Source organism: Lepisma saccharinum, chromosome 7 (assembly GCF_977018435.1).
Source record: "Lepisma saccharinum chromosome 7, izLepSacc3.1, whole genome shotgun sequence".
Classification (NCBI taxonomy): Eukaryota; Metazoa; Arthropoda; class Insecta; order Zygentoma; family Lepismatidae; genus Lepisma; species Lepisma saccharinum.
In genome coordinates, this window is record NC_139235.1 from 79,381,397 (window position 1) to 79,408,322 (window position 26,926).

Below are 26,926 nucleotides of genomic sequence, written 5' to 3' on the forward strand. Positions count from 1 at the left end.
CAATCAATACCTCTTGTTTACAGTCTGTCCTGTAATTATAGTCTGACTTTTAAGGTTATCATTTGACTTTCGCTAGTATAATAGTGGGATATAAAATTTTAACCAATACAAATGAAGTACCAGTATTGATAACCAATATTAAATCATTAATACACTTCCGTACTTAACCTTTAAACAGCCAATGATTCATATATGACCCATAGAAATTATAGGCAAAAACAGCCAATGGGTCATATATGACCCCCCCTCCCCCCTCCCCTTTTTCTCTAATATGCAAATTTGCTATTTTTAGCCAAAATGCAGGATTGTACATATTGCGTCATATTTCAGCATGTATGAGAACTAGGGACTTGAAACAAGTTTCACTTTGTTGCAAAAGGTCTACTCTTTGAAAACAATGCAAAAGTTTGTGCCCTTTTTCCAAAATAACGGGAGAAGAGGGGGCGAACGCCAGATTTTTTTTTCTTTCTGAATTGTACACGATCACGTGCTCCGATTTTTTTGCTTTCAAACAAAAGTTATCCGAAGTAGATTGCTCAAATAGTCTCCGAGATATACTAATTTATTCTCTAATATGCAAATTAACCATTTTTGCCAAAATGCAGGATTGTACATATTGCATCATATTTCAGCCTGTATGAGGACTAGAGACTTGGAACAAGTTTCACTTTGTTGCAAAAGGTCTATTCTTTGAAAACAATGCAAAACTTTGCACCCTTTTTCCAAAATAACAGGAGAAAAGGGGGTGAACGCCAGATTTTTTTTCCATTGAAATTTAGGGACTTGGCCCCTCCCAACCCCGTTTTTCTCACTTGGGCTTTCTGAATTGTACACGATTGTGTTTTCCGTTGTTTTTGCTTTCAAACAAAAGTTATCCGAAGTAGATTGCTCAAATGGTCTCAGAGGTATAACGTTTTTCTGAAATAAGTGTAAAAAATCGCATGCAAAGGCCGCGGCGAGAGAGGGGTTACTTTCGGAAACCGGCTCGGCTGTTTAAAGGTTAAGATGTATAACGAGGTATTTTGAATTTGTATTTTATGTTACTTTCTGCCTCTGTGCTAATTGAGATGATGAGGGTGAATGATGATTACATGAAATTGATGAAGAAATGCCTAAGTCAGGACTCAAACCCAGTATCTTTAGTGGCGAGATCACTCCACACACTTTAACCACCAAAGTGCAATATAACAAGGTAACAGTTCCACGACCAGGTTACGTTACTCATTTGTAGCTCTCTAATTTCCTCATGATGGTGGGTGGCCAATGATCCGATACACAGGCAGAAATCAGGAGAAAAGTTGTTACCCTTCCCCGAGGAGACTCGAACCAGCATCCCGTAGCCGGAGCCCAAATCCTGAGGCATTAGACTACACATTCACAGTGTGGGACATTGGAATCACCTGGTTTCATATTAATTGAGGGAAACAGACCGTTTGTGTTCTTCACAGGATATTTACTATTCATATCAGATTAATAGAATATTGATATCAGAAGCAGTAATTTCTGTACTGATTCTTTAGCAATATCAGTTACATCACTACTTTATGTACATAATACGAGGGTCACTATTTATATTTTGAGCCTAACAATGAAAATACAGGAATTTGGCATTGAAGACTGCTTTATTGTTTTTCGAAGTATTCTCCTTTATGGTCAATACACTTTTGCATTCGTTCGAACCATTTGTCAAAGCAGTTTTTCCAATCTTCTTGAGACACCTCCATAATATGGTTTTTGAACGCATCAACGGCGTCTTCCGCAGACGAAAATCGTTGTCCACGCAATTTATTCTTGACATTCGGGAACAAGAAGAAGTCATTGGGTGCCAAATCAGGACTGTACGGCGGATGACCCATCAATTCGATTTTTTGACTGTTCATAAAGTCGGTTGTTAGACGAGATGTGTGACAGCTGGCATTGTCTTGATGAAGAATGATCCGACGGCGTTTGTTTGTTTTCCGTATTTGACCGAAGACCTTTGGCAAACAAATTGTTGTGTACCATTCAGAGTTGACCGTTCTACGTTCCTCTAAAGGCACAGTTGCCACATGACCAGTTTTCCCGAAAAAACAGGCGACCATTTGTTTCGATGTGCTTCGAGCGCGAACAACTTTTGTTGGATTGGGTTCATCTTGAAACACCCATACAGTCGACTGCTGTTTACGTTCCGGCTCATGTGCATATATCCATGATTCGTCACCTGTTACAATCTTATATACGTCTTTTGAAGCACCACAATTGTATTTATTGAGCATTTGTTTGCACCAATTGACGCGAGCGTCTTTTTGAGTTTTTGTCAAATTGTGTGGGATCGAACGAGAACATACCTTTCTCACAGCTAAATGATCATGTAATATTTTATATATGCTGGTGGAACTAATGCCTATGGTTGCCCCAATCTCACAGTATGTCACATGACGATCTTGCAGTGTTAGGTTTTGCACAGCATCAATGTTTTCTTGAACAACAACTGATTTTGGACGACCTTCGCGAATCTCGTCGGTGAGCGAATGGCGGCCACGATTAAATTCGTTATACCAGCGTTTCACAGTGGCAAAGGATGGGGCTTCATCGCCAAATGTGGAAGTAAGTTGATTGATGCACTCTTGTCTTGATAATCCACGTCAAAAATTGTAAAAAATCATCGCACGAAAATGTTCAGGAGTTAATTCCATTTTATTGTTGTCGCGCAATCTCCAAGGCAACATAAACAACACAAATCAAGCTATTGACAAAACATTTGAAGTACGTTATGGTCAATAATGCCAGACGATTCCGTGCAAACGTCAAATCGCACCTAACTTCAATCAGTGTTGCCAAGGCTCAAAATATAAATAGTGACCCTCGTATAAAGTTCATTTTTGCCCAAGGTTGCTAAAGCTCCAGGAACCCATAAATTCTAATGGGTTCTATTGGGTTCCGTAGCAGGACTGGAACCTTTTTTCTTCCACAATTTAAATTCGGTCCAAGTTGCATATTGTTTCATTTCTATACGGAACTTTGACCACATTTAAATTTAACTGGTAAAAAGGTTCCTGGACCGAATTGAAATACTTTAAACATGAAAAGGTTCTTTGCTGTCCAGAATCCATTTACGCTTGCTGATGTTCTCTCCTGGACCAGAATTGAATTTACTTAAAAAAACTCCGCAAAAATGTCATGCATCATTTTTGCAGACCCCGAATTGGGGAAAAAGTACCACCAGTATTATGATACATTGACATCAGCTTGGCTAGTTCCAATCATGTTAATGACACTGATATAGAGTACCTGGTTTTTATATTATACTTACAGGAGCTCATCAGGTTTAACCGTCTGATCGTGGTTGTGAAGAGTACTTTGGTCAATGTGCAGAGAGCAGTTAAAGGGCTTGTCGTGATGTCGAGCGAGCTTGAAGAGGTTCACAACAGCCTGCTCGTTGGGAGAGTGCCCGCTGCATGGGCTTCCAAATCTTACCCTTCACTAAAGCCACTTGGTGGATATGTCACGGATTTGCTAGCAAGGTATTGAAATTGATGTGGTATGTTTGACTATAAGTAACTAACTTTGTCACAGAAAAATGTTCTAAAGACAAAATCAATGTTCGTTCATATAATTTAGTTCTGACTTAAAAGTTTGAACTCAAACGAGGATAGAGCAGAGGTCCCAACAGTGTTAGCCCAGGGCCTCCACGTAAGTAAATCTATACCCTGTCCCAGTTATCTGTGGAGCAGACGAACTAGAACAAGTCTCTGCACAAGTAGTGACGTGAGACGTCTCCACCATATGTGAGAGGAATGGGATTGCCTGATGGAGGCGACTGGAGTTGCCCAATTTCCCTGCTTCGCATTGGCTTTGCCCATTCAATTTCCCTCCTCCTTCTCTGTTGCTATGCGCGGTCCTGCTCCACAGTTAGCTGGGATGGGGTATAGGCCTGACTAGAATAGAACAGTGCAGGGGTGGTATCAACTAAAGAAACAAGTAAGCAAAGTTAATTTTTTTTTTCTTCAGAAAACTTACTTTTTAATGTAGGTTTTTTTTTTTTGTTGCACCTGTGTTTATATCGTTATTATATGAATATTTTCAGTCACAACCAGGCCTGGATTTAGGGCAGGGAGGTGGGGGGGGGATGTTAGATCTTCTGGCCTACCGTGGAAAAATTGCTTTGAAAAGGGCTATATATATTATCTTTTTTTTAAATAGATATATGCAATGTGGTAAAAAGGGTGTCCATAAATTATCTTTACAACTTTAGACTTGAATAATTAGAATAACTTGAAAACTATACTAGATAATGACAAACTTGCATAAGAGGTTACGTCTGTATGCCTACAAGGTGTAGCTGCTTCAGGCACTTGGGTATTGGACTTCGTCTCTATAAACCAGGCTACACACTGAGCTTTTTCCTGTGGCGTCCACATTTTTCGTCAAATCTGCGTCACCTGGAAAATAAAAAAAACTTTATGAGTTTTCTTGTCACATGCTGAAAACCGTTTGTCAATATCTAGTATAGTTTTCAAGTTATTCAAGTCTAAAGTTGTAAAGATAACACTGGGGAACAAAAAAAAGATTTTATTTTGTGGCATAAAGTTTAATAACAGTTTCAGCACACAAAACAGCTGTGATTGCCAATTGTATGATTGGTTCAGTTCAATTGACTCCAGTTATAAAAATAAACACACCATGGAAAATGTAGGCGGTAAAATTTCTCTACGCTTTTCTCGGTAATATCAAAATTTGATAATGGGCTGGAATTCCCATTAAGAAACTTATTTATTTATTTGTAAATTGTTGCTAGGCAACTTATGAAGCATTGCTAGGCAATATATCGGACACTCAACAAAGCTTAAGGAAGAATACCAAAACAAAAAATTGGTTTTAGAAAAAAATTGAATATGCTGAACATAAGTGGCTCATATGTCTGGATTTGAAGATAGTGAATTTTTTACTAGGACAGCAAAGTGGGTACACAAAGTATCCCTGTTTCCTATGATTGTGGGATAGTCGTGCTAGAGAAAAGCATTGGACGATAAAAGTTTGGCCCCCAAGGGAAAATATTAGTGGGAAAAGCTAATATCATTCATGAACCGCTGATAGATAGGGACAAAATCATCCTTCCGCCACTGCATATTAAACTTGGGTTGATAAAACAGTTTGTCAAGGACTTAGATACAAGTGGTGATTGTTTCAAATATATATGCCACACTTTTCCAGGACTAAGTATTGAAAAATTGAAGGCAGGAATCTTTGACGGACCACCACAAATTCGTACACTTATAAATGATGTCAATTTTACAACTTACATGTCTTGCATCAAATCTGAGGCCTGGCTGAGCTTTGTGTCCGTCGTCAAAAACTTTTGGTGGAATCACAGAGCAGAAAAGTACCCCGATATAGTTGGAAATATGTCGAAAAATTGGGAGCTAGTATGAGTGTGAAGATACATTTTCTACATAGCCACATTGACAGATTCCCTGAGAACCTTGGTGATTTTAGTGAAGAACAGGTAGAAAGGTTCCATCAGGGTATAAGGATAATGGAAGAAAGGTACCAGGGACGGTGGGATCGCTACATGATGGCCAACTACTGTTGGAGCTTACAGAGGGATTGTCCTAAAAAGCAATACAGCAGGAAATCATATAGAAAACGTTTCACAATAGTTTGTTACTTCATTGTGTACATTAGGCCTATATAAATTTATTTTTATAATAATGATTGTAATCACAAAAAGAAATATTAAATTGTTGTTGAAAGTTCATTTATATGTATGTCTTATGTTTCCGCCATTTTGGTTTAGTTGCATTTATTTCATAAATTAGAGCCAATTCAGGAAATATATGATTATATCATTATTCAGCAGCATGAAATTGCCCTAAATTAGCTCTCAAACACTGTGCCGCAATTTCACTGTTCCCCAGTGTAATTTATGGACACCCGTATAACTAACCATCAGACATAACTTAGTCTCGGAAGATTGTAACTGAAATTGCATAAGTGTTAGCATCACACCTCTGCATATTTAAATCCGATCCTGGTAGCTAAGTTGAGCAATTCACATTTTACAAACATCTTGTATGTGGAAACAAACAAATATTCTTCAATTGTTTTCAACTCGCACTAAAGTACCAATTAGAGGTACTTAGTTGCATATGGATAATTTATATTAAATTACTAAGAAGTTAACCAAAACCAGTCAAATTTAAATGAAGGGGGTTGGGGAGCAGCAAATTTTCCCATTCTGAATTTTCTTTCTCAGACTCTACATTTCTTTCTTAACAGGGGAAAGGCCACCTCTTCCCATTCAAGGGTATGTGTAGCATCGTTGTGATTTTTATTATACAGGGTTAGCCTAAAAGAAATGGACACTTTTAAAGTTTTACAGAAAGAAGAGTTTTAATAATACAGCTGAAATACTTACATGGTTTGAAGAATATGTCCTGAAGTTTACATTGGCAAGTTACAAGTGTTCTAGTGTGACCCTTTTGTAACACAACAGATATCAATGCGATAGTCCAATTCTCCTCTACCAGGACCTTATCCCTTGCACAGACAACCAGTTTCCTCAAATTTCTTGCTCCAATCATAGATGGACTGCCTTGTGGGTGGTTGTTTACCATACCATGTTCTAAAACGATGCTGCACGATATTAACATAATTTGTTTTTGCAAATTCAATCACGCAGATAGCCTTCTCCATCTGGCTAGCAGCCATACTGCTCGACTTACGTCAAGGGTGCTCACGTGATGCTGACGTCACGAAGACAAACGAAAAACGGAGGTCGTAAACTTGAAGACTTTCTCTATGCAACAGTACTAAATGCTTTCTAATGTAACAAACAAATTTCAATTTATAAAGCGTTTAAACTGTCTATTTCTTTTAGACTAACCCGGTATATTCATAATAAGTTTTAGTTTCGTAGGTTAATTTTAAGCAGGCGCGGTTGGCCCTATAGCGCACAGGATCAGTGAACCCCCAGTAATATACGATAATCACCTCGAGAATGAACAATGTCTTTAAATTTTCACATTATTTCGCTAAAAATTCTACACAATAAGTCATGTATTTGTGCCCGTAACACGGCGAACTCTCTTGCTGAGAAGAAGAAACCGCGAATCGGCCGCCCTGATACAGACCCTCAGTTGAACCCCCACAGGACAGCTCGTGCCATTGTGAAAGCTTCGTGCGGGAGCAGAAGCGCGAGGAGGGTATAGGACAAAATACATGGGAGATGAGATTCCAGAACCTATGTCTCTACCCAACGGTCATGCTCCTTTCTCGCTGCTTCCTCCCTTCCAGTGTTGCTGTGTGCGGTTCAAGTTTGAAGCGCACACATTACATATTCAATCTTCTCTTGTATCATTTTTGCACCGAACTTCTTGGAATAAATGCAAGATTGTGTCAGAGATGGATGAGTGGAAACAAATAGAAGCTGGAATTAGATGCGATGAATTAAAATAAAGGAGATACATTACCAAAATACCTTGTGCATGCATTCAGAGGTTTTTCCTTAAAGGTGGAAACACTTCGGGTTCGCAAAAGAGAAAGAATGGCGCGAAGACGTGACTCGCTATCGCTCAGTGTCAAAGTCTCAAGTTTTTTAGTTTTTGAAGTGCTTGGATACTTGTTGGAAAGTATTAAGTGATGCTGCGAGTGAAACGAGGGATGGACTTTACCTAGGTTATGTCATTTGATGCAGTGTAGGCGTTGCTGTCCGTGCAGGTAAGAAATGACCGATAGAAATGCACATAATTAACGTAAACAAACTTCCTTGTCCACTGAAAAAAAGCGTGTGCTTGTCGACCAGCCCCAAATTTGAACAAACCTGTCGCGTATAAATGAAAGGATCTCAGGTTCGATTTCTAGTATGCGCATGCCATTAGTTGCCATTTCCCTTTAACAAATGTAGGACCAGTTCTGATTAGTCAGCATGGATGTCCGGAAGGGGAAAAGGGGGCCGCCCCCCCATGGAAATTGAATGTAAACCAAAAATTATATATTACACGCATATAATTTAATTTCAGTCACAGTAATTTTTGGTAATTATTATAAAAGCGTTACAGTAACTTCAGACTGAAGGAGTGTTTTTTGCTCCTCGTGGGGAAAAAATATATTACTTGCCCCTACTTGAGGACGTCCATGATATTCCAACAAAACTCAACTTTTTTCATAAAGGCACAATTTATTGTAGTTTCTGCCCTAAATTTATTCGCACACCCCTACAACAAAACCTTATACTCCCAGATAAAAATAATTCTTGACAAAGCTTTTAAACCCTCCCCCATCCTTTTGTTGGGCGAAGGAAGTATATTTAGCGGAAAGTGAATATATGTCACATCACTTCAGTGAACCCCCGGGTAAATAATGCACGAGCCGCGCCTGTTTTAAGACGAATCTTCCTGAACAAAAGTCAGTGTGAAACTGTTAGTTGTACATATAAAAAATGTTGTTCTCTGGCTTTACTTTGAATACTTTATTATTCACTACATACAGTGAAATTCCAATTTTACATTCCTGGATTTACTTTTGCCTGTATTATAACAAGTGGTCCGTAAGTCCTTACCCATTCACATATTTTATGTGTCCAGTGTATCTGTGTGCTGTCCTTCATTCTCGCTGCATAATATTATGCGACGCCATGTTCTGCGAGACATTTTTCGCAACGTAGCAGTGGTTATTGTTTCAAATGCCGCTGTAACAGCTGCCCTCAACCCCATTGGAATTATAACATTGTTTCGACACATTGTCCTCTATGTATCCCCAAAGAGAGTTATCACTCGTCAAGTCCGGACTTTCATAGGAGCCGGGAGCCGGGCCCTGTGGCTGAGTGGTTAGCACATCGCGCTGCGACGCCAGGGGTCCCAGGTTTGAATCCCGCTTGGACATGGTTGTTTGTGAATGTCCATTCATCAATTTCATCACTCATCCCTATCTTCGCAAATTAGCCAAGAGGCACAAGACGCGAAGTAAAATAAAATAAGTCAAATAAGTCAATTATAGGAGCCGGGCATGGGAGTCCAGAAGGGGGGGCAAGGGAGGCCATGCCCCCCTCCCCTGGAAAATGAAAGTCACCAAAAAATATGTATTTCACACATATAATTTCAATTTAGCCACAATTATATGTGTTAATTATTGCATGAACACCATAAATTCAAATTTAAGCAATGTTTTTTAGGGAACAACACTATTTTTGGGGAAAATTTGCCTTCGTTTGCCCCCCCCCCCGGAAAAAATACCTTCCTTGCCCCTCCCTGGAAAAAATCCTGTGGACGTCCATGGAGCCGGGGATATTTCAGAACCACGACCTATCCATTTGTTAGGATAAGTGTCATTGAGATATTAATGCACACAGAGGGCATAATGTGCCGGAGAGCCATCTTGTTGAAACCAAACCTTGTCTCTGATTCCAAGTTCATCGAGTTTCAGTATAAACCATTGTTGTAACATATTGAGATATGAGATATGGTTTACTGGTCCATGAACATGGCATTGCATAATATTATGCGCAACAGCACACAGAAAACTCTGTACACTAGATACATAAGATATATGAATGGGTAGGGACTTACAGGCCACCCTGTACATTCAGTTTTCATAGTCCCAATAGAACGAAATATAAAATTTTGCCCAAATTTCACATCTTCCTACATTTTAAGTTTTTCTTTTGTCTTGGCCCCGTGAAAAATATAAAACAGAGGTCCCATTGTATTCATAAGCAGCATATTTCACACACTTATTGTTTGCTAAATCATTTCTAAGATGCCTACTTATTTGATGTTGGCAGTAAGACTATTTCTTGAGTTAAAATACTTGATATAGTTCATTACTGTTGTTTTTATAATGCAATTCGAATTGCCTTCCATTTGATATAACATCTTGCTTGAAGAATATCTAAAGTACCTTTTGGATCTTGAATCTAAGTTGATGCTACTTCACCCTATCAGGAGTTCAACCCAGCTTGGTAGCTCAGTTGGTAGAGCAATGGCATGATATGCTATAGGCTCTGGTTCGAGTTCTGATCAGGCCTGCATTTTTTAATTTAATTTCTATAAATACAGACTAGTACTCACTTTTTCCCCGAAACTGTTTTTATTTGTAGTTCTATTAATTTCAGTGGCCACTGCCACCATCCTCATTGGAACTTGTTGTGTGCAATTAATAGAACTGCAAATAAAACAGTACTGCGGAAAAAGTGAGTACTAGTCTACTACCGCGTCTCTCATTTCTCAATTATGAATTAATTTCTATGTAGTACACCTCCTATTTGTGCCAAATTTAGGGTTGTAATACGTCCGAATTTTTTGGCACAGTCTCGGAATCGAATCATTTGCCCCGGAGTCCTAAAATGTTTCTTTGGAATGCGCTAATGTCCCAGAATCGGGATGGAAAGCACAAGTGATAAAGACTGTACTTTCATGAAAATTACTTCTATTTAAATGCATGGATGTGGTAAAATGTTCATTTTACAAAACAATCTTACTGCACTTTGAACTGCTCCCTCTCAGTAATACAATAGTTATTGAGTTACAAGAAGGAGCTGCACAGATCTTTGACTTCATGATGGTGCTGCTGAATGTACTTGCTGACAACAGTTAAAGGCCTCTTCTACTGTTATGGCGGCCGATCCTAATACTGGCAAGGAAAGCAGGGAAGCCACCAATCCAGCACGATAAGAAACGCAGCAGCCTGTATAACAAGGTTTAAGTAATACTTCCTCCCACCGCATTGCAACTCTCGGTGCCACTGCTGTTGTCTGGTTGGTCTGCTACCTATTCCCCGCTCCCCTTGCCAGCATGAGGATCGGCTGCCGTAACAGTATAAAAGACGTGTAGTAATGTAATGTTACTTTTATTTCCATCTGTTTGCAGTGCTTAATTTCAGTTGAGATTCCCTTCCATTGTCTAGTAAGCTGCTTACTGTAAGCAGTCAGTGCTCGGGTGCTTATCTGTTCAGTGCGCAGTGAGATAGCAGCTTAGTTAATTATGACACCGAAAAGGAAGCGTAAGTTTCATGATAGACTTTGAAGTGAATTTCCATTTACTAAGAATAGTAAAATATATGATAATGAGACCATCCATAATAATTATGGTGTACAGTCATAGAAAAAATACTTCCCCATAGAGCCTTAATACCAGTATTGTTATGGGGGAAGTATTTCTTTCCATAACTGTACATATATATTACATTATCTGGTCCAGCCCCCCTCCCCCTCTCCCCCATCTGCATCCCAGATTTTCACTTATAAAATATAGCAACCCTAACCAAATTGATATGGAATAAGGAATCATGTAATACTACAGTGCATGAAAAAAAAAAAAATGTGACATGTTAATGTCTTCCAGGTTGAAATTCTTACAAGACTGGATCGACAATGGTGCTCCAGCTATTTTCTGGATTTCTGGATTTTATTTCACCCAGTCGTTTTTGACTGGAGTTTCACAGAATTATGCTCGAAGAAACAAAATTTCCATTGACCGTTTGGGATTTGAATTTGAAATTATGGATACGGAATCCAGCATGGTGGATGAGCCAGAGTTTGGAGCATACACCAGGGTAAGTCAAGTAGAGTTAGTACAGTTAAGAAGGAATTAGAAAACATATCCTAAGAATGAAAGTTTGTTTTAGCTGCTGAGGCCTCCTGCTATCTCGTGATCGTCACGTTGCAAAAATTTGGCCACTTGATTTTGTTAGAAAAATTACAATAGAAGTTTTCAAAGCAGCTTTTTTTGAAGCTTAGAATCTAACTAACTATACTGAACGCAACTCCAATTGGTGGCTGGGAAACAGTGAATCAGTGCTCAGTCACAAGGTACCGAATGTTGTTCGGGGTACAAAACAAATGAGCGTTGGATCCACCACATGTTGCCAAATGTACTGTAAAACGAGAAAGGGATTCTTTCCTCTCATTCATGCCACATGGCCTGCCCACTTAAGTCTAACTAACTAACTAACTCTCTAGCCTTCTTAAACCTGAAGGTTCATGGCTGCAGCAACACAGGCCTTCCATCTGTCCCTATCTTGAGCAAAATCTATATACTCTTTTCCATCCCTACCGATTTCTTTTAGGTCTATCTCAACATTGTCCCTCCCTAACTAACTCTCTAGCCTTCTTAAACCTGAAGGTTCATGGCTGCAGCAACACAGGCCTTCCATCTGTCCCTATCTTGAGCAAAATCTATATACTCTTTTCCATCCCTACCGATTTCTTTTAGGTCTATCTCAACATTGTCCCTCCCTAACTAACTCTCTAGCCTTCTTAAACCCGAAGGTTCATGGCTGCAGCAACACAGGCCTTCCATCTTTCCCTATCTTGAGCAAGATCTATATACTCTTTTCCATCCCTACCGATTTCCCTTAGGTCCATCTCAACGTTGTCCCTCCATCTTCGTCTTGGCCTTCCCACAGGTCTCTTACCATCAGGTTTCCCAACAAGAATCCTGTAAACTCCTCTTTCCTCTCCCATTCATGCCACATGGCCTGCCCACCTAAGTCTTCTTGATTTAATTATTCTAATAATATCTGGACATGAATACAAATTATGTAGTTTTAAATTATGTAACCTTCTCCACTCATCTGTCTCCTCATCCCTTTTAGGTCCAAATATTTTCCTAAGGATCTTATTTTCAAATACTCTCAATTTATGTTCCTCTTTTAATGTAAGGGACCAAGTTTCACATCCATATAATACTACAGGCAAAATTACTGTTTTGTATATTTTAACTTTTAGTTTCTTAGATATCAAACGAGAAGACAAAAGTTTATGAAGAGAGAAGTAACATGCATTTCCTGAATTAAGCCTACTTTTTATTTCCTCTTTAATATAATTTTCACATGTTAATATTACTCCTAAGTATTTGAATTTGGAAACTGGTGCAAACGAGTTGTTATCAATAATTAGATTTTGATTATTACCTAACACTTGGTTTCGGCCTGTAAGCATATATTTAGTTTTCTCTTTGTTAACTTCCAAACCTATCTCTTTAGCAATTTTGAAAAATATTTTAGCATTATTCTTAATTGTATTTATTTCATCCCCTAATAAGTCTACATCATCTGCATATGCTAACAACTGAGTCACACCGTTTAATTTTAGTCCTTCTTTAGTTTCTTTTACCTTCCTAACAGCATATTCTAAGGCAAAATTAAAGAGCAATGGAGATAATGCATCTCCTTGTTTTAACCCATCATGAATTGTAAATTTGTCAGATACATTAATACCCACACGAATTTTACTTTCTGTTTCACTGGTGCATACTTTTATCATACTAACAAGCTTCTTAGGTATTCCAAACTCTACTAATATATTATATAATTTATCTCTTTTGACCGAATCATATGCTTTTTTGAAATCAATGAATAGCTGATGGACATTTTGATTATATTCCCACTTTTTTTCAAGTGTCTGTCTAATGTGAAAAAATTGATCTGTAGTTGATCTGTTACGTTTAAATCCACATTGATAATCACCTATAATTTCATTAGCATATGGGGTTAGTCTTGTTAAAAGAATGTTACATAATATTTTATATGTTGTTGAGAGTAGAGAAATTCCACGGTAATTATTGCAGTTCACTTTATCACCTTTTTTAAGCACAGGAACAATTATGGATTCTTTCCACTGTTGAGGGATTTCTTCTTTACCCATATTAAACAAATTAATTTATGAAATTGACATATTAACGACATATTATTATTCTTTAGCCTTTTAATAGCATCTTTAACATCAGTCAAGTTAGGTTCTGGAACTAAAGGTTTTGCTGTGTGTACTTCATTTACTTCTGATTTATCTCCTACATGAACATTTAAAAGGTCATTAAAGTAGTTCTTCCATCTATTTAGAATATCGCCTGGGTCAGCCAAAAAATCACCGTCTTTATCTTTTATCAAGTTTACTTTAGGTTGCCACCCCTTTCAAAATTCATTTACACCTTTATATAAATCTCTGATATTTTTATTTTTGCTGTTTGTTTCAATTTCGTTAATTTTGCTTTTCAAGTAATCTCTTTTTTTTACTTCTAAATGTGCGGTTAACTTCTCGCTTTATTCTATTATAATTGCTTAGATCTGTATCATCAGAGTTATTTAACCACCTAGGTCTAGCCTGATTTCTTATTTCTATTAGATTATGACATTCATTATCAAACCATGGTTTACTTTTTCTTGGTTTATGGTATCCTATACTTTCTTTAGCTGCTGATTCTATTGCATTACGTATGTGCTCCCAATTCTTATTTACGTCTGTTTCATTTATATTTTCATCATCATTTAAATCCTGCAAAACATCAAATCCATTTGACAGTTTAATTTGGTAATCTTTCTTAATTCTTTCATCAGCAAATTTTCCTGTATTAAATTTTATAACTTTTAGATTTTGTTGCTTATGATTTATCACTGCGAGTCTTTCTCTTAATTTAGCAATTACTAAATAATGGTCACTGGCACAGTCAGCACCTCTATGTATACGAACATCAATTATACTAATATGCCTTCTCTTATCAATGAGAATATGATCTATCTGATTATGAGTTTTACCATCTGGAGAAGACCAGGTATATTTATGGATATCTTTATGTTTAAAAGTGGTACTTTTCACAATTAAATTATTTGAGGTTGTCCCACCTAAGTCTTCTTTATTGAATTATCATAAACAATTACTTTGTTGTATTAATATTCATAAAATCTTTATGCAATCCTGTGTATTAGGGATATGACATAGTAATCTGTATTCTTTTGATATAAACCAATATGGGCATATTGTTAAAGTTACAGATACTTTTACTGATCTATATATAGCCTGCAATTTAGTGTGAAATTCTGATATTTTGTTAACATTTTAATAGATGTGCATGTACAGTTCATATGTCCTGATTTTGTAAATAACAAAATAAACTCCAGTTTCAACATGCCTGTGAGGGCTACGTTCTGCCAAGCAACTTTCCATTGAGTGACATGTGTCAGTGCAACAACTCCCATCACCACCTATTTCTGGCTTTCACGACCAGAATCTGCTACTTCCTTTTCAAGTTGCTTCCTCAATTGTCCTCATGGTACTGGGTCAACGACAAACCACCAAAAATCGGACCTGACACCAGAGGGCAACGTTTGGTTATGCTGGAGCCCATTTTGTAAATTTAGTGTCTGAATACACAGTTTCTCCAAGACAAAATTTGTTGCATTCACCTGTTTACGTATATTAATTAAGGAGGTTCTTCATGAAACTTTTGCAATGTTATATCCGATTGGTAGAATATTGGTTACCAGTATTGTTAAAATTTATATTGGTACGTCATTGTTATTCACAAACATTTCACATCACTCAATCCCTACTGTGTATAATCAGTAGGGCAAAACTAAAGTAGAAAATATTTCAAACATTCGCTGCTGAGTCAAGGTTTACGTATAAAGTAGATTGTTGTATTCAGGTTGATTTCAAGTATGAAATTATATTTTAATGAGTTCAATATGCACATTGGTATTACAGTAGAAGCGTGTGCGTAGATATTTATAAGTCATTCAATTTTGTCCTTTGCAGCAGATGTTTCAAAAACAATGCAATGTGTATGGGGAGAGGGGGTAAAGGGGAATGTGGGGGGTATGTGCCATTTAATATTATTTTCTGTTTCTTATCATGTGATGTATAGTATTTATTAATTTATGTTTTCATGAATAGCAAACTGAAGTGGATCCTGAGATTTTGAAGGTACGCTCTCTTCATAAATAAACAATACTTATTTACTTTGTGTATTTAATATTTTTACTACATTCCATAGCTGGGCTCCATGGCAGAATGATTCGTGTAATGGGTTAAGAAGCCATGGGTTTTAAGGAGCATTCACACTGAAGTGATAAGTGACATGTGTTACTTTAGAACAAATCAATCAATAGCAACACTTTACCTTGTGGTGACATGACACGATTCATAAGCTTGCATTCAGTTAGTCAGTCTGCGAGTGATATGCATCGCATGTCACTATGATGTGAATTCTCCCTTGGACTCAATTCCTGGATGTTTCTTTACGTTCATATCTTGCATCAGTCGCATCATTTAATCTTTAATGTAGAAAAATGCAATATAACCTAACCAAATACACATACAGTACCATCAAATTATTTTCAGATTTGAAATAAGATTCTCAATTAATGGTGTGTCAAGAAGGCCAATTTTGGCCACAATTTCCTCAACTTAGATATCTGTGTTTGTAATGTCTATTCAGATAGATACTGCAGCTTCTTGTTGCTGTTGGAAATTTTCACATAATTCTTCAGTAACTTGTAATATATCCTCTTTGTACTGTGAGGTATATTTTATATTTATATATTTTAAGATATATTTCACACTTACAAGCTAGTTCAGTTGAGTATATTTATTGCTGAATTTTTTTTTTTTGGGGGGGGGGGGTGATTCTGTTAAATGATTACTAAGAATGAAAGTAATGCATTATATTGGGTTGGCCCATAAGTGAAAATTCAAAGATGGCAAATTCGACCTGAAAGACATGCATCGCACTGGACGCTCCGTTCAGTTCGATGAGGAGCGACTGAATCAGCTTATTCACGAAGATCCACGCCAAACGAAGAGGGAATTGGCAGAGATAATGGAATGCTCCCACAGTATCATAGAGCGTCACCTTCACTCGATAGGAAAGGTTCAAAAGTTGGGCGCATGGGTTCCGCATGGTTTGAACGACAACAACAGAAATCAACGAGCCACGATATCTGCCGGTTTGCTTGCCCATCATCGGTCAACTCATGGACACAAGCAGCGATTCCTGTACCGAATTGTCACCGGCGACGAAAAATGGTGCCTGTATGTCAATATGAAGCAGCGCAAAGAATGGCTTAGCCCCGACAAACGGGTGACACTGCGGGCAAAACAAGATCTTCGAGTAAACGCAAACAGCAGAAGGTGTCGAAAATGCTCTTTTTTTGTCGACTTGACAGTCCATTTTAATGACCTGAAAAGAACAAAAAGTGTATCAGCATAAAAAAACTAAACACACTATTTTGTAGAGCACATAATTCTCTATCGAATAACATAAAATGCCATTGCCAACACATTTTATTTTTCATGCAAAATTTTCACTTAAAAAAAATGCCAGGACTTATGGGCCAACCCAATACATGTACTATCACATTATAGGGCATATATTTATTCAGCTGTGTTCATATCTCAATTTTGTGTACTATGCCGCATGTGTATTTTTTGCAAAAAAAAATTCAATTGCTTTTCTCACTATAAACTTCTATTTATGAAACAATTAATTAATAATGAACATAAAGTTAAGGCAGAAGACTTGTATGATGAGGCAATATTTTTCTAACTGATTTTTTTATATTAAGTAAAAAAATACATTAAAATTACTTGTAGTAGATGCAATTCTTTTATCAAAATACAAGGTGAGCATGCCATTGGAAAACCCTTGTGTTGCCTTAGAAATTATTAATTTATAACTGTTTTATCGTTCATGCAGCAAATGGGAGAGGATGATGTTTTAGTCGAGGTAAGACCAAGTAATATGCACTATTTGTAAAAGCACTTATGGCACCTTTTTCTTTTACAATAATTTGCTTTTATTCAGTAATTGAACAGATATGCTCGGGCGCAGGTTGCAAGTTTGATTTTCCATGTTTCTTACTTCCTGCATCTTATTTTTTGCATTATATTTATTTGTTATGTTATCAATTATAATGACGATTAGGGCTCGTAAGTTGAAGACCTATAAATTGCCAAAAAAAGACCTAAAAAGATCAAACAAAGAACCTAAAAATGGAAAAAATGACGTATAAATGTGATCCAAATTAATTAATAACTTCAGTTTTAACCTCCCCACCCCCTCCCTCCTTCCTTATCTGACTTGAGATCTTTGAAGGTGTGTGCTGTCTCGTCGTATGCACCATGCTGAAAGCTTTAAAACAAGAGAAAGTTGCCACTTACAGCGCGACCTTCCAGACAAGTTACGGTTAAAGGACCTTGTACCGTACCTGCTTCAGTCGTCCAAAAATGTTTTTCTCTCGTTTCAGGGATGGTTGAAAAATTTTTTTTCTTATTTCTTTACTACAGAAAGGATGTTTAAGAGGTGATGAACTGATGATGATTCGAATTGAGAATGGGCAGTAAAAACGTAGTCGAAAGAAGGTGAAGTTGCAAGAAAAAGCCGTTAAGACCTAAAAAAAGGCTAAAAAAGGACCAATAAGCCAAAAAACGCCGAAAAAGGCACCTTTTTCTGGCCTACAATGACCCAAAATGAACATATATTATGTTGGGCCTCATCTTCGGACACTAGTAAAAAAAGGATTTTTCCTCAACTTCCGAGCCCAAATGATGATCTTTATGAAAAATGACCAGAATTGCATACCATTTATTGGTAAAAAATTTTAATATTTCAAACATATTTTTCACTTGTAATTTTTTTCTAACCTGAATGTGAAAGGTCCTGGAAATGCTGTAAAATAAAAATATTAATGATGCACCTTCAGGATAAAGACTTTACGAAAGGCACGGTGAAATTCCTGCAACTGACACTTTATCCTGCATCATGTATTGTATTTTAATTTTCATCATTACCTGATTTATCTGCCAAATATGAATGTAAATTATGAGAATTTTAGGATGCGTTTCAATGATTTCATAACAACAGCAGTTGAGGCATTGTGGATATTAGGAGTGAACTTGCAAAATACAAGTTTCGGAAATCGGCAGTTTTCCAAACGTCTGCCCTATTCTAAAGCACATTTCATAGGATTAGAGGCTCTTGTCTGATGTTGCATGAGTTCCTACAGTCTTCAGTGTATATGATACAACAATAAAGAAATCGACCTTTGTCAAATTCACCCTTAATATCCGCAACACCTCAATTGTCTCGTATATTAACTTATCATAATAATGAAATTTATAGATTGCGTCAGCATGATTGATGTTAAATAATGCATGTATCTTAAACTTACTTTCTTTAGGGTAAGATGTTTAACCTGTAATTATATGTAGAAATTTAGTAGGGTTTGTATCTCTTCAGCGGTTTGAACCATACACGACTTCGTCTTCGTTTTTGGATCTTTAGGGAATGAAGAATCTATTAGTCAACATTCCAGTTTTTATTTGCAATTATTTTTCTTTCCTTTCAGGGCTTATTCTTGGAAGGGGCCAGGTGGGATCGTGAAATCAGAGAGCTGAATGAGTCTTTGCCGAAGGTGCTGTACGACATAATACCTATTATTTGGTTCAAACCTGGAATAAAGGTAGGTGAAGTAATTTAAGATGTAGCTATCTTTTTCTTTCTGCTTGCGCATGTGTTAAAATCAAGAATGAACCATGACACAGTTTGTCACTCCCATTAATTGGACTTATTAGATTTAATGGCAAGAAGCAGCACTACCTTTTGTTTACATTACCTTCAATGCCCTGTAGGAAAACTTAGGTTGATTTTAATGCTTATTGGTTTGTGTAGAGTTCTCACATATTGCACTGCTGAAATATCTTCTTTTCTGATATTCTTTTTGTTTATTTATATTTATCTCTCTCTCTCTTTTCTTTCTTTCTTTCTATCTTTCTCTATCTCTCTCTCTTTTTTCTTTCTTTCTAATCTTCTTAAACCCAAAGATTTATAGCTGCAGCAACACAAGCCTTCCATCTGTCCCTAATCCAATCTTTTCCATCCTTACCAATTTCCTCAATGTTATCCCTTCAGCTTCATTTTGGCCTTCCTACAGGTCTCTTACCATCAGGTTTCCCAACAAGAATTCTGTAAACTCTTCATTCATGCCACCTTAGTCTTCTTGATTTAATTATTCTGATAATTCAAGACATAAATACAAATTATGTAGTTCTAAATTATGTAACCTTCTCCACTCACCTGTCTCCTCATCCCTTCTAAGGGTCCAAATGTTTTTCTAAGGATTTTATTTTCAAATACTCTAAATTTATGATCCTACTTTAATGTAAAGGTTTAAGTTTCTTATCCATATAATACTACAGGCAAAATTATTGTTTTGTATTTTTTAACTCTTAGTTTCTTAGATATTATATGACAAGATAAAAGTTTACGAAGGGAAAGGTAATACGCATTTCCTTAATGAAGCCTGCTTTTTATTTCCTCTTTAATATCATTTTCATTCGTTACTTTTACTCCTAAGTATTTTAATTTGGAAACTTATTCAAACGAGATTTTATATTTTGATTATTGCCTGACACTTTGTTTTGGCCTGTAATCATGTATTTAGTTTTCTCTTTGTTAACTTTTTAGTTGCTTTTAAAAATATTTTACCATTATTCTTAATTGTATTTATTTCATCCCCTAGTAAGTCTACATAATCTGCACATGCTATCAACTGAGTTAGACTGTTTAATTTTAGTCCTTTATTAATTTCTTTTACCTTCCTAACAGCATATTCCAAAATTAAAGAGCAATGGAGATAATGCATCTCCCTGTCTTACCCCATCATGAATTGTAAATTTGTCAGACATATTAATACCCACTGTTGCATACTTTTATCATATTAACAAGCTTCTTAGGTATTCCGAACTCTACTAATATAACAGGTGTGGCAGTGAAACGGGCGATTTTGCAACCTTGGAAATAGTAAGTTACGTAAGGAATCAGAAAACGGAAGTGGTGCCATCTGGACAACAAAACTTTGCCATTGATACTGATATCGGTGTTCAGTCGAAATGGCGCCGTGAACCTGTGAACAACGTGGTTTTGCCGTAAAGGCGTGTGACAAAAACGCTGCACGGCGACGTAGCTGTCGTTGGTTTTGTAAACGCCTTTACAGCAAAACCACGTTGTTCACGGGTAGTGTTGCCCACGAGACGAGACTTTGGCCTGTCTCGTCTCGTGGAAATGCTGTCTCGTCTCGAATATTCGTTTGTCTTATGACACATGATCAATCTCGTCTCGTCTCGAATTTTTAAAAGTCTGTCCCGTCTCGTCCCATGAGCAACACTATTCACGGGTTCACGACGCCATTTCAACTGAACACCGATATCAGTGTCAATGGCAAAGTTTTGTTGTCCAGATGGCACCACTCCCGTTTTCTGATTCCTTACGTAACTTGCTATTTCCAGGGTTGCAAAATCGCCCGTTTCACTGCCGCACCTGTAACTATGTAATTTCTTTCTTTTAATCGAATCCTATGCTTTTTTAAAAGAACAATAGATCAGAGAAATCTTGTAAACAATGCTTTTAGAACTCTAATTGTTTACAGACGTCTTGATTGGTTTGTACGTAATTTCTAATATATTGTTACACTGTTTAATCTTTTTTCTCTTGAAAAAAATCACATGTGTAATTGTTGAAATGTCCATACTTTATCAGTTTCATATTAAATTTCATATCAGTCCATCCCTACAGCAAATATGCCAACCTCTGTGGGTAGCACAGAATGCTATGTTGCCAGAGGTCCCAGGTTTCAATCCCAGCATGTGCATGGGTGTTCTTTTTGAGTATCCCTTCATCAGTTTCATCATATTATCACTCATCCTCATCATTGCGATTAGCCAAGAGTAGAAGAAAAGTGATACTAAATAACGAATCGTACCTGCAGCAAATATGTAGGCAATCAATACAAAAAGAAAAAAAAAAAAACTCTGGTAGAATATTTTACAATATCTATTTTAGAATTTACAATTTACCAGTACTGTTCTTGAAAATGTCATTACTGAAATAGCTCCTGATCAACTCATAATCTCCTGATTATTATAGAAGATGTTAATGATATCATACCTTTTGTATCAGGGAGGATTAAATTTATTTGAGTATTCTTTTTTCTCGAAACATGAGGAGCTAGTAAGGTTAATTTTAAGGTGAAACTGTTACATTTTTCTGTTCAAATTATTATTTGTAATAAAATATTATTCGACTTATTTTATATCTAGTTATTAGGGAATTATATTTAATATAGTATTACATTTTAGTATTTTTTTACATTAATCTATACTACAATATTAGTGTTTAGTTATGACTGGGGGGATGTGCTTCTGGTTAATATATTGGTTATAACTTTATAATAAAGTGTTATATTTATTGGTTTGGAGATTGCTAGTTTTTGAAATTTTGTTATAATTTATTTGGGTTTATTAAAATTTTGGTTGTTTGTATTTTAATTGGTTTTATTTAGAAATGCAGAAAATATAGTTTTAAATTATTATCTCTCAACTTTGCCCCATGATAATTAATTTTGATCATACTTTTCCATTCTTATAGGCTGAATTCAAACTTGAGCCCTGTTACCAGTGCCCTGTGTACAAGACAAGTGCCAGGAGGGGTGTTCTGTCCACGACTGGACATTCCACCAACTTCGTTCTGTTTATCGACTTCCCTACAAATCGACCTCAAAAGCACTGGATAAACAGGGGTGTCGCAGGTCTGTGTGCGCTCAACGATTAAGCTGAAATGAAAACAAATCTAGTCTGACATTCTAAAATTAGTGATAAAAAGTGTATTTTCAGGTATACCTAGTGAACAAAATTCAATTTTGCTAAGCAATTATGTGTAAATAATATGAATATCATAATTTATATGTGTGCTTTCTTATGATATTAACACTAGAACACAAAACCTTTGTAAGTTTTATGAAACAACACAGACGATGTAGTTGTTCAGAGTGAACCATGCTTGTTCGTACATCTTCCACCCTAATACATTCCTAAAACAAGGTCTGTAACAGTCATACAATCGTCCACTCTGTTCGTGTGCATCTGTACGGGATGGTGTGTCATAATTTTGTTACGAGGGTTTTGTGACAGCAAAATCTTTTGTGCGATGTGAACGAATGTTTTTTGTATGTTTTTGTTCTAAATAATATTTTTGTTTGTTTGCTGAAAGGAAGATGACAGAAAATCATGCCAGATAAAGAAGAGTTTGTTCCTATGTCCAATTTATGCACAGAAAGACTTATTGGGACTGGACCTATACTTTAAAGTGGTTTTTTTAAGCCCTATGTGCCTCCACCCGTTATCGAGCCCAGGCAGGGACGTAGCTAAGTTGATCAGTTTGAGGGGGCCCAAATGTCTGAAATTTCTCGATCAAATCATTAAGAAAATTAATAACTGTTGTGCGATGGAAACACATATGTTAACAAGATTAACTGCATTTATTACACAAACTCACAAACAACGTAACACTTTACATTATAACGAAACTACGTTCACCATTCCAGGTCCTGTTTGCACAGACTCATGTCTAGCAACAGTAGCTTGTTTCTTCTTCCTCTAGGAGGCAGCACTACATTCCTCCCAGAGTTACAAAAGGAAAATTAACAAGGGTACCCGTATCTGTCAGGGGGTACCTTAATCCTGGTCGATCTTCTAGGCACATGACTAGCGGATCTTGGTCGTGGAGCAGCGTCAACGTCTTGGGGTTGATGGTCATCAACGTCTGGTTGAGGTGGGGTAATTTTGGAATCTGAATTTCGGTTCTCCGCCGCGCCTTCTGGTCCGGATGGACTATCATCATCCCAGGATTCTGGATTGTTTTGTTGTCTGTGTGTCCTGTGACGAATCCAACGTGAATGTACCACTCTTTGAGATCCATCTGTAAAGCACACTTTGTAAAGGTGAGTGCCACCCAACCTTTCTACAATATCTGCCTCGTTGAAGTTAGGTGACAAGTGCTTCGGTGATTGAACCCATACGGTATCGGTAGGTGAAAATGTCCTGTATGGTTTGCTGTGGTTGCTCCTAGGTTTCAAGAAAGGAGGAGCTTCTGTCCTCTCGGAATCTCTATTATGATCACCACGTATACAGTTCCACCATGTTCTTGGAATGAAGGTGAGGACTGAGGCTGCAGGAAGACTACGTTCCTCTCCCAAACGGGAATTCCTCAAAAACAGCAGGTACTCTGCTAACTTGGCATCGAACTGTAAAGAAGTCAGCTGTGGATGTTCATGCAACACCTTAAACATGCCAGTCTTCACCGTGCGTACGTACCTCTCTGCAAGCTCGCCAGGACTGTGGTACGGCGGTATTGTGATGTGTTCGATCCCGAACTGCTGGCAAAAAGAACGAAACGTGATGCTGCTGAAAGTTGGACCATTGTCGGAAACTATTGTCTGTGGAATTCCGAGAGTCGAGCATGACTGAAGAATCCAGCGTAAGGTCTCTGGTGTATCTAACGACGATACTGGCCAGACATCTATCCAGTGACTGGAAGCATCCACAAGCAACAGGAACTTTCTCCCAGCCAAGAAGAAATGATCTACGTGGAGTCTTTGTCCTACGGATCTAACTTCCGGCCACCTATTACCTGAACCTTTCTTGACTTTCGGACTTGAGGATTGACAAGATTCCTCTTCAACTAATCCTTCCTTGTTAAAAGACAATCCGCTATCCGATGTAGGTGTAGCATCTTCACTTAACTGCACGTGTATGGTTTTCGAGATCGGCTTCGTTACGTCTATACCAGTGTTAGAAGTAAAGGCTTGATCAGAATTCGACTGCGAGTGTTGAAGTTTCTCAATATCTGTAGGTATCACTACCGTAGAACTTGCCGGCTCTGAGCATAACAGTAGCGTTCTCCAATCCGGAGTAACGATATCTAACTAGGTACGACCTATGAGTGGATAATTTAGATGTTCCTTGCACAAAATAACAGGAAGTGAGTAAGTCGATCCAGAGTGTGTAAGTTCCAGTTCAGCTTGTCCTTGCACTGAAAGAGCATGTTTCCCTACGCCATATAATTTTATACAGGAATGGTTAATATGTGTCGTTGGGAACCAATTCCTGAATGGATCTGCTTGGAACAGAGTCACGGCAGATCCTGTATCGAGCTCACATTGAATAAACTTGCCGTTAATAAGTAAATCCTTTAACATTGGATTCTTCGATAAAGGGTAATTGGACGTAGGTGACCCGATGATGTATGAGTCACAACTGTATGAGACGACACTAGCTAACAATGTTGTTTGCTCATCAAGTGAACTTTGAGATGTTGACATCTGTAAATTTGTGTGTTTAGTAGTTCGCCCTACGTTATTACTATTAGGTTTCCGTTTAAGCTTCCCTCTCTTCCTACACTGCTTTTGCCAGTGACCACGTTTCCTACAGAATGAACAAACAGAATCCTTGGCTGGACAGTTGTCTTTAGAATCATGTTTGTATGTACAGTTAGGACAGCTGTAAGCAGTATATTTCATTCCGTGAAACGTTTTATTAGGTGAACTATAAGTATGTTGTTTTGTATGTTTGTCCCCTTGCACTGTTCTTCTTGGAAATTGGGTTAAGGTGCTTGAAACTGCTGACTCTTGCTTTACATTTTATGATCGTATTAACAATCGGGTTTCTTTCTCTAACATTTCATTTTGTAATGTCAGTTCCTGACATTGCTGAAAGGTTAATGACTGTACTGAAAGCAACTTTCTTCTAGTAACTTCAGATCGTATGCCCAATACTATCTGTTCAACTAAAGCTTCGTCCAGATAATTGGCGTAGTTACATTTTGTGGCTTGTTGCTTCAGCCTTATGACATAATCAGAAATGGTTTCACCTTCCTCCTGTACACAACGTCGAAACTTATATCGTTCAACAAACTTATTAGTTACAGTTTTGTAGTGTGACAAAAGACTATCCTTTAGACGAGAATATGACAGATTCTGTACAAGGTCTGGTGCGACTACATTTTTCAAGACTTTAAATGCCTTTGCACCTATAAAGGCGATGAGTATAGGAACTCTCTGATCATCGCTGAACTTTTGAATGATACACAACTGTTCGAAACGTAAGAGATAATCTTCAATGTCCTCTGAATCTTCGTCGAAAGCGTTAAATGTCAAGTTTGTGTACATATTTATGACTGTAAATCCAAACGTTTAACCTAACAACTATGAAAAGTGAGTTTTCACGTATAATTATACTTGATCTGCATCGGATCACAATGTATCTATGAACGTGACAAAGCCTTTGTACGTTTCATGATTATAACTTGTTTCCACGTTAGAAGGAATCTTGATATATATATATTTACACCACACTATTTTTTTATATATAAAACAAACAATGTAGACGGTTAATCCTTACCGTGTTATGTCAAATTGTGTGAAAGCAACACGTTTATGATTGCTACAACAGCTTGTTGTACGAATGAGGACAGTCAGTCCGAATAGAATAAACTTACGGAAATGTAAGGTTCTTGCACATCCTGCAATCCATGAAGAGTAAAGTTCTTTTATACCGACTGCGCCATAATGTTGTGCGATGGAAACACATATGTTAACAAGATTAACTGCATTTATTACACAAACTCACAAACAACGTAACACTTTACATTATAACGAAACTATGTTCACCATTCCAGGTCCTGTTTGCACAGACTCATGTCTAGCAACAGTAGCTTGTTTCTTCTTCCTCCAGGAGGCAGCACTACAATAACAACCAACATTATGTATGTATATGGGTATATATATATATATATATATATATATATATATATATATATATATATATATATATATAGAGAGAGAGAGAGAGAGAGAGAGAGAGAGAAGGGGGGGGTAGAATTGTAAAAGTGGATACACTCTATGGTGTGAAAATTGTAATAAGAAGAAATAATGATCGTGGCTTGCTTGTTTGAGTTGGCATTTTAAGCCCACTTTATGCACAGGAAGGTTAATCGGGACTGGACCTACAGTTTAAAGTGGGATCTGAACTTCCATGTGCCTCCACTGGGATCCGAATCCGCGAACCCTTAATTACAAGTGGCGACGTTACCACTGCAACATCAGTGAGGCTAGTAATGGAGGTTTGCTTGATTGATTGATTTTACTTCACTTTTCTGCCACTTTTGGCTAATTGCAAAAATCAGGATGAGTGGTGATATGATGAAATTGATGAATGGACACTCAACAAACACCCATCCTCAGACCGGAATTCGAACTTGGGACTCCTGGCGTAGTAGCACGATGTGCTAACCACTCCGTCACGGGGGTGGCTAATGGGGGTTTGCATTTGCCACTTTTTTTT

The 26,926-nt window shown here is 37.3% G+C and overlaps 1 protein-coding gene across 2 annotated transcripts in view; it reads left to right on the forward strand.

Moving 5' to 3' along the window:
• Positions 1–22,449, forward strand: part of Dnah3 (dynein heavy chain 3, axonemal) — a 266,334-nt gene extending 243,885 nt beyond the window's left edge. Inside the window, exons 65-70 of one of the 2 annotated variants that reach the window (XM_083125480.1) lie at positions 3,295–3,503; positions 11,319–11,529; positions 15,647–15,676; positions 17,448–17,477; positions 19,099–19,212; positions 22,176–22,449. In XM_083125480.1, the coding sequence (XP_082981606.1) occupies positions 3,295–3,503; positions 11,319–11,529; positions 15,647–15,676; positions 17,448–17,477; positions 19,099–19,212; positions 22,176–22,358 (777 nt within the window). In that variant the 3' untranslated portion in view covers positions 22,359–22,449. The remainder of the gene's footprint in view (positions 1–3,294; positions 3,504–11,318; positions 11,530–15,646; positions 15,677–17,447; positions 17,478–19,098; positions 19,213–22,175) is intronic. The other variant, XM_083125481.1, reaches the window with a different exon arrangement.
• Positions 22,450–26,926: the final 4,477 nt, after the last annotated feature.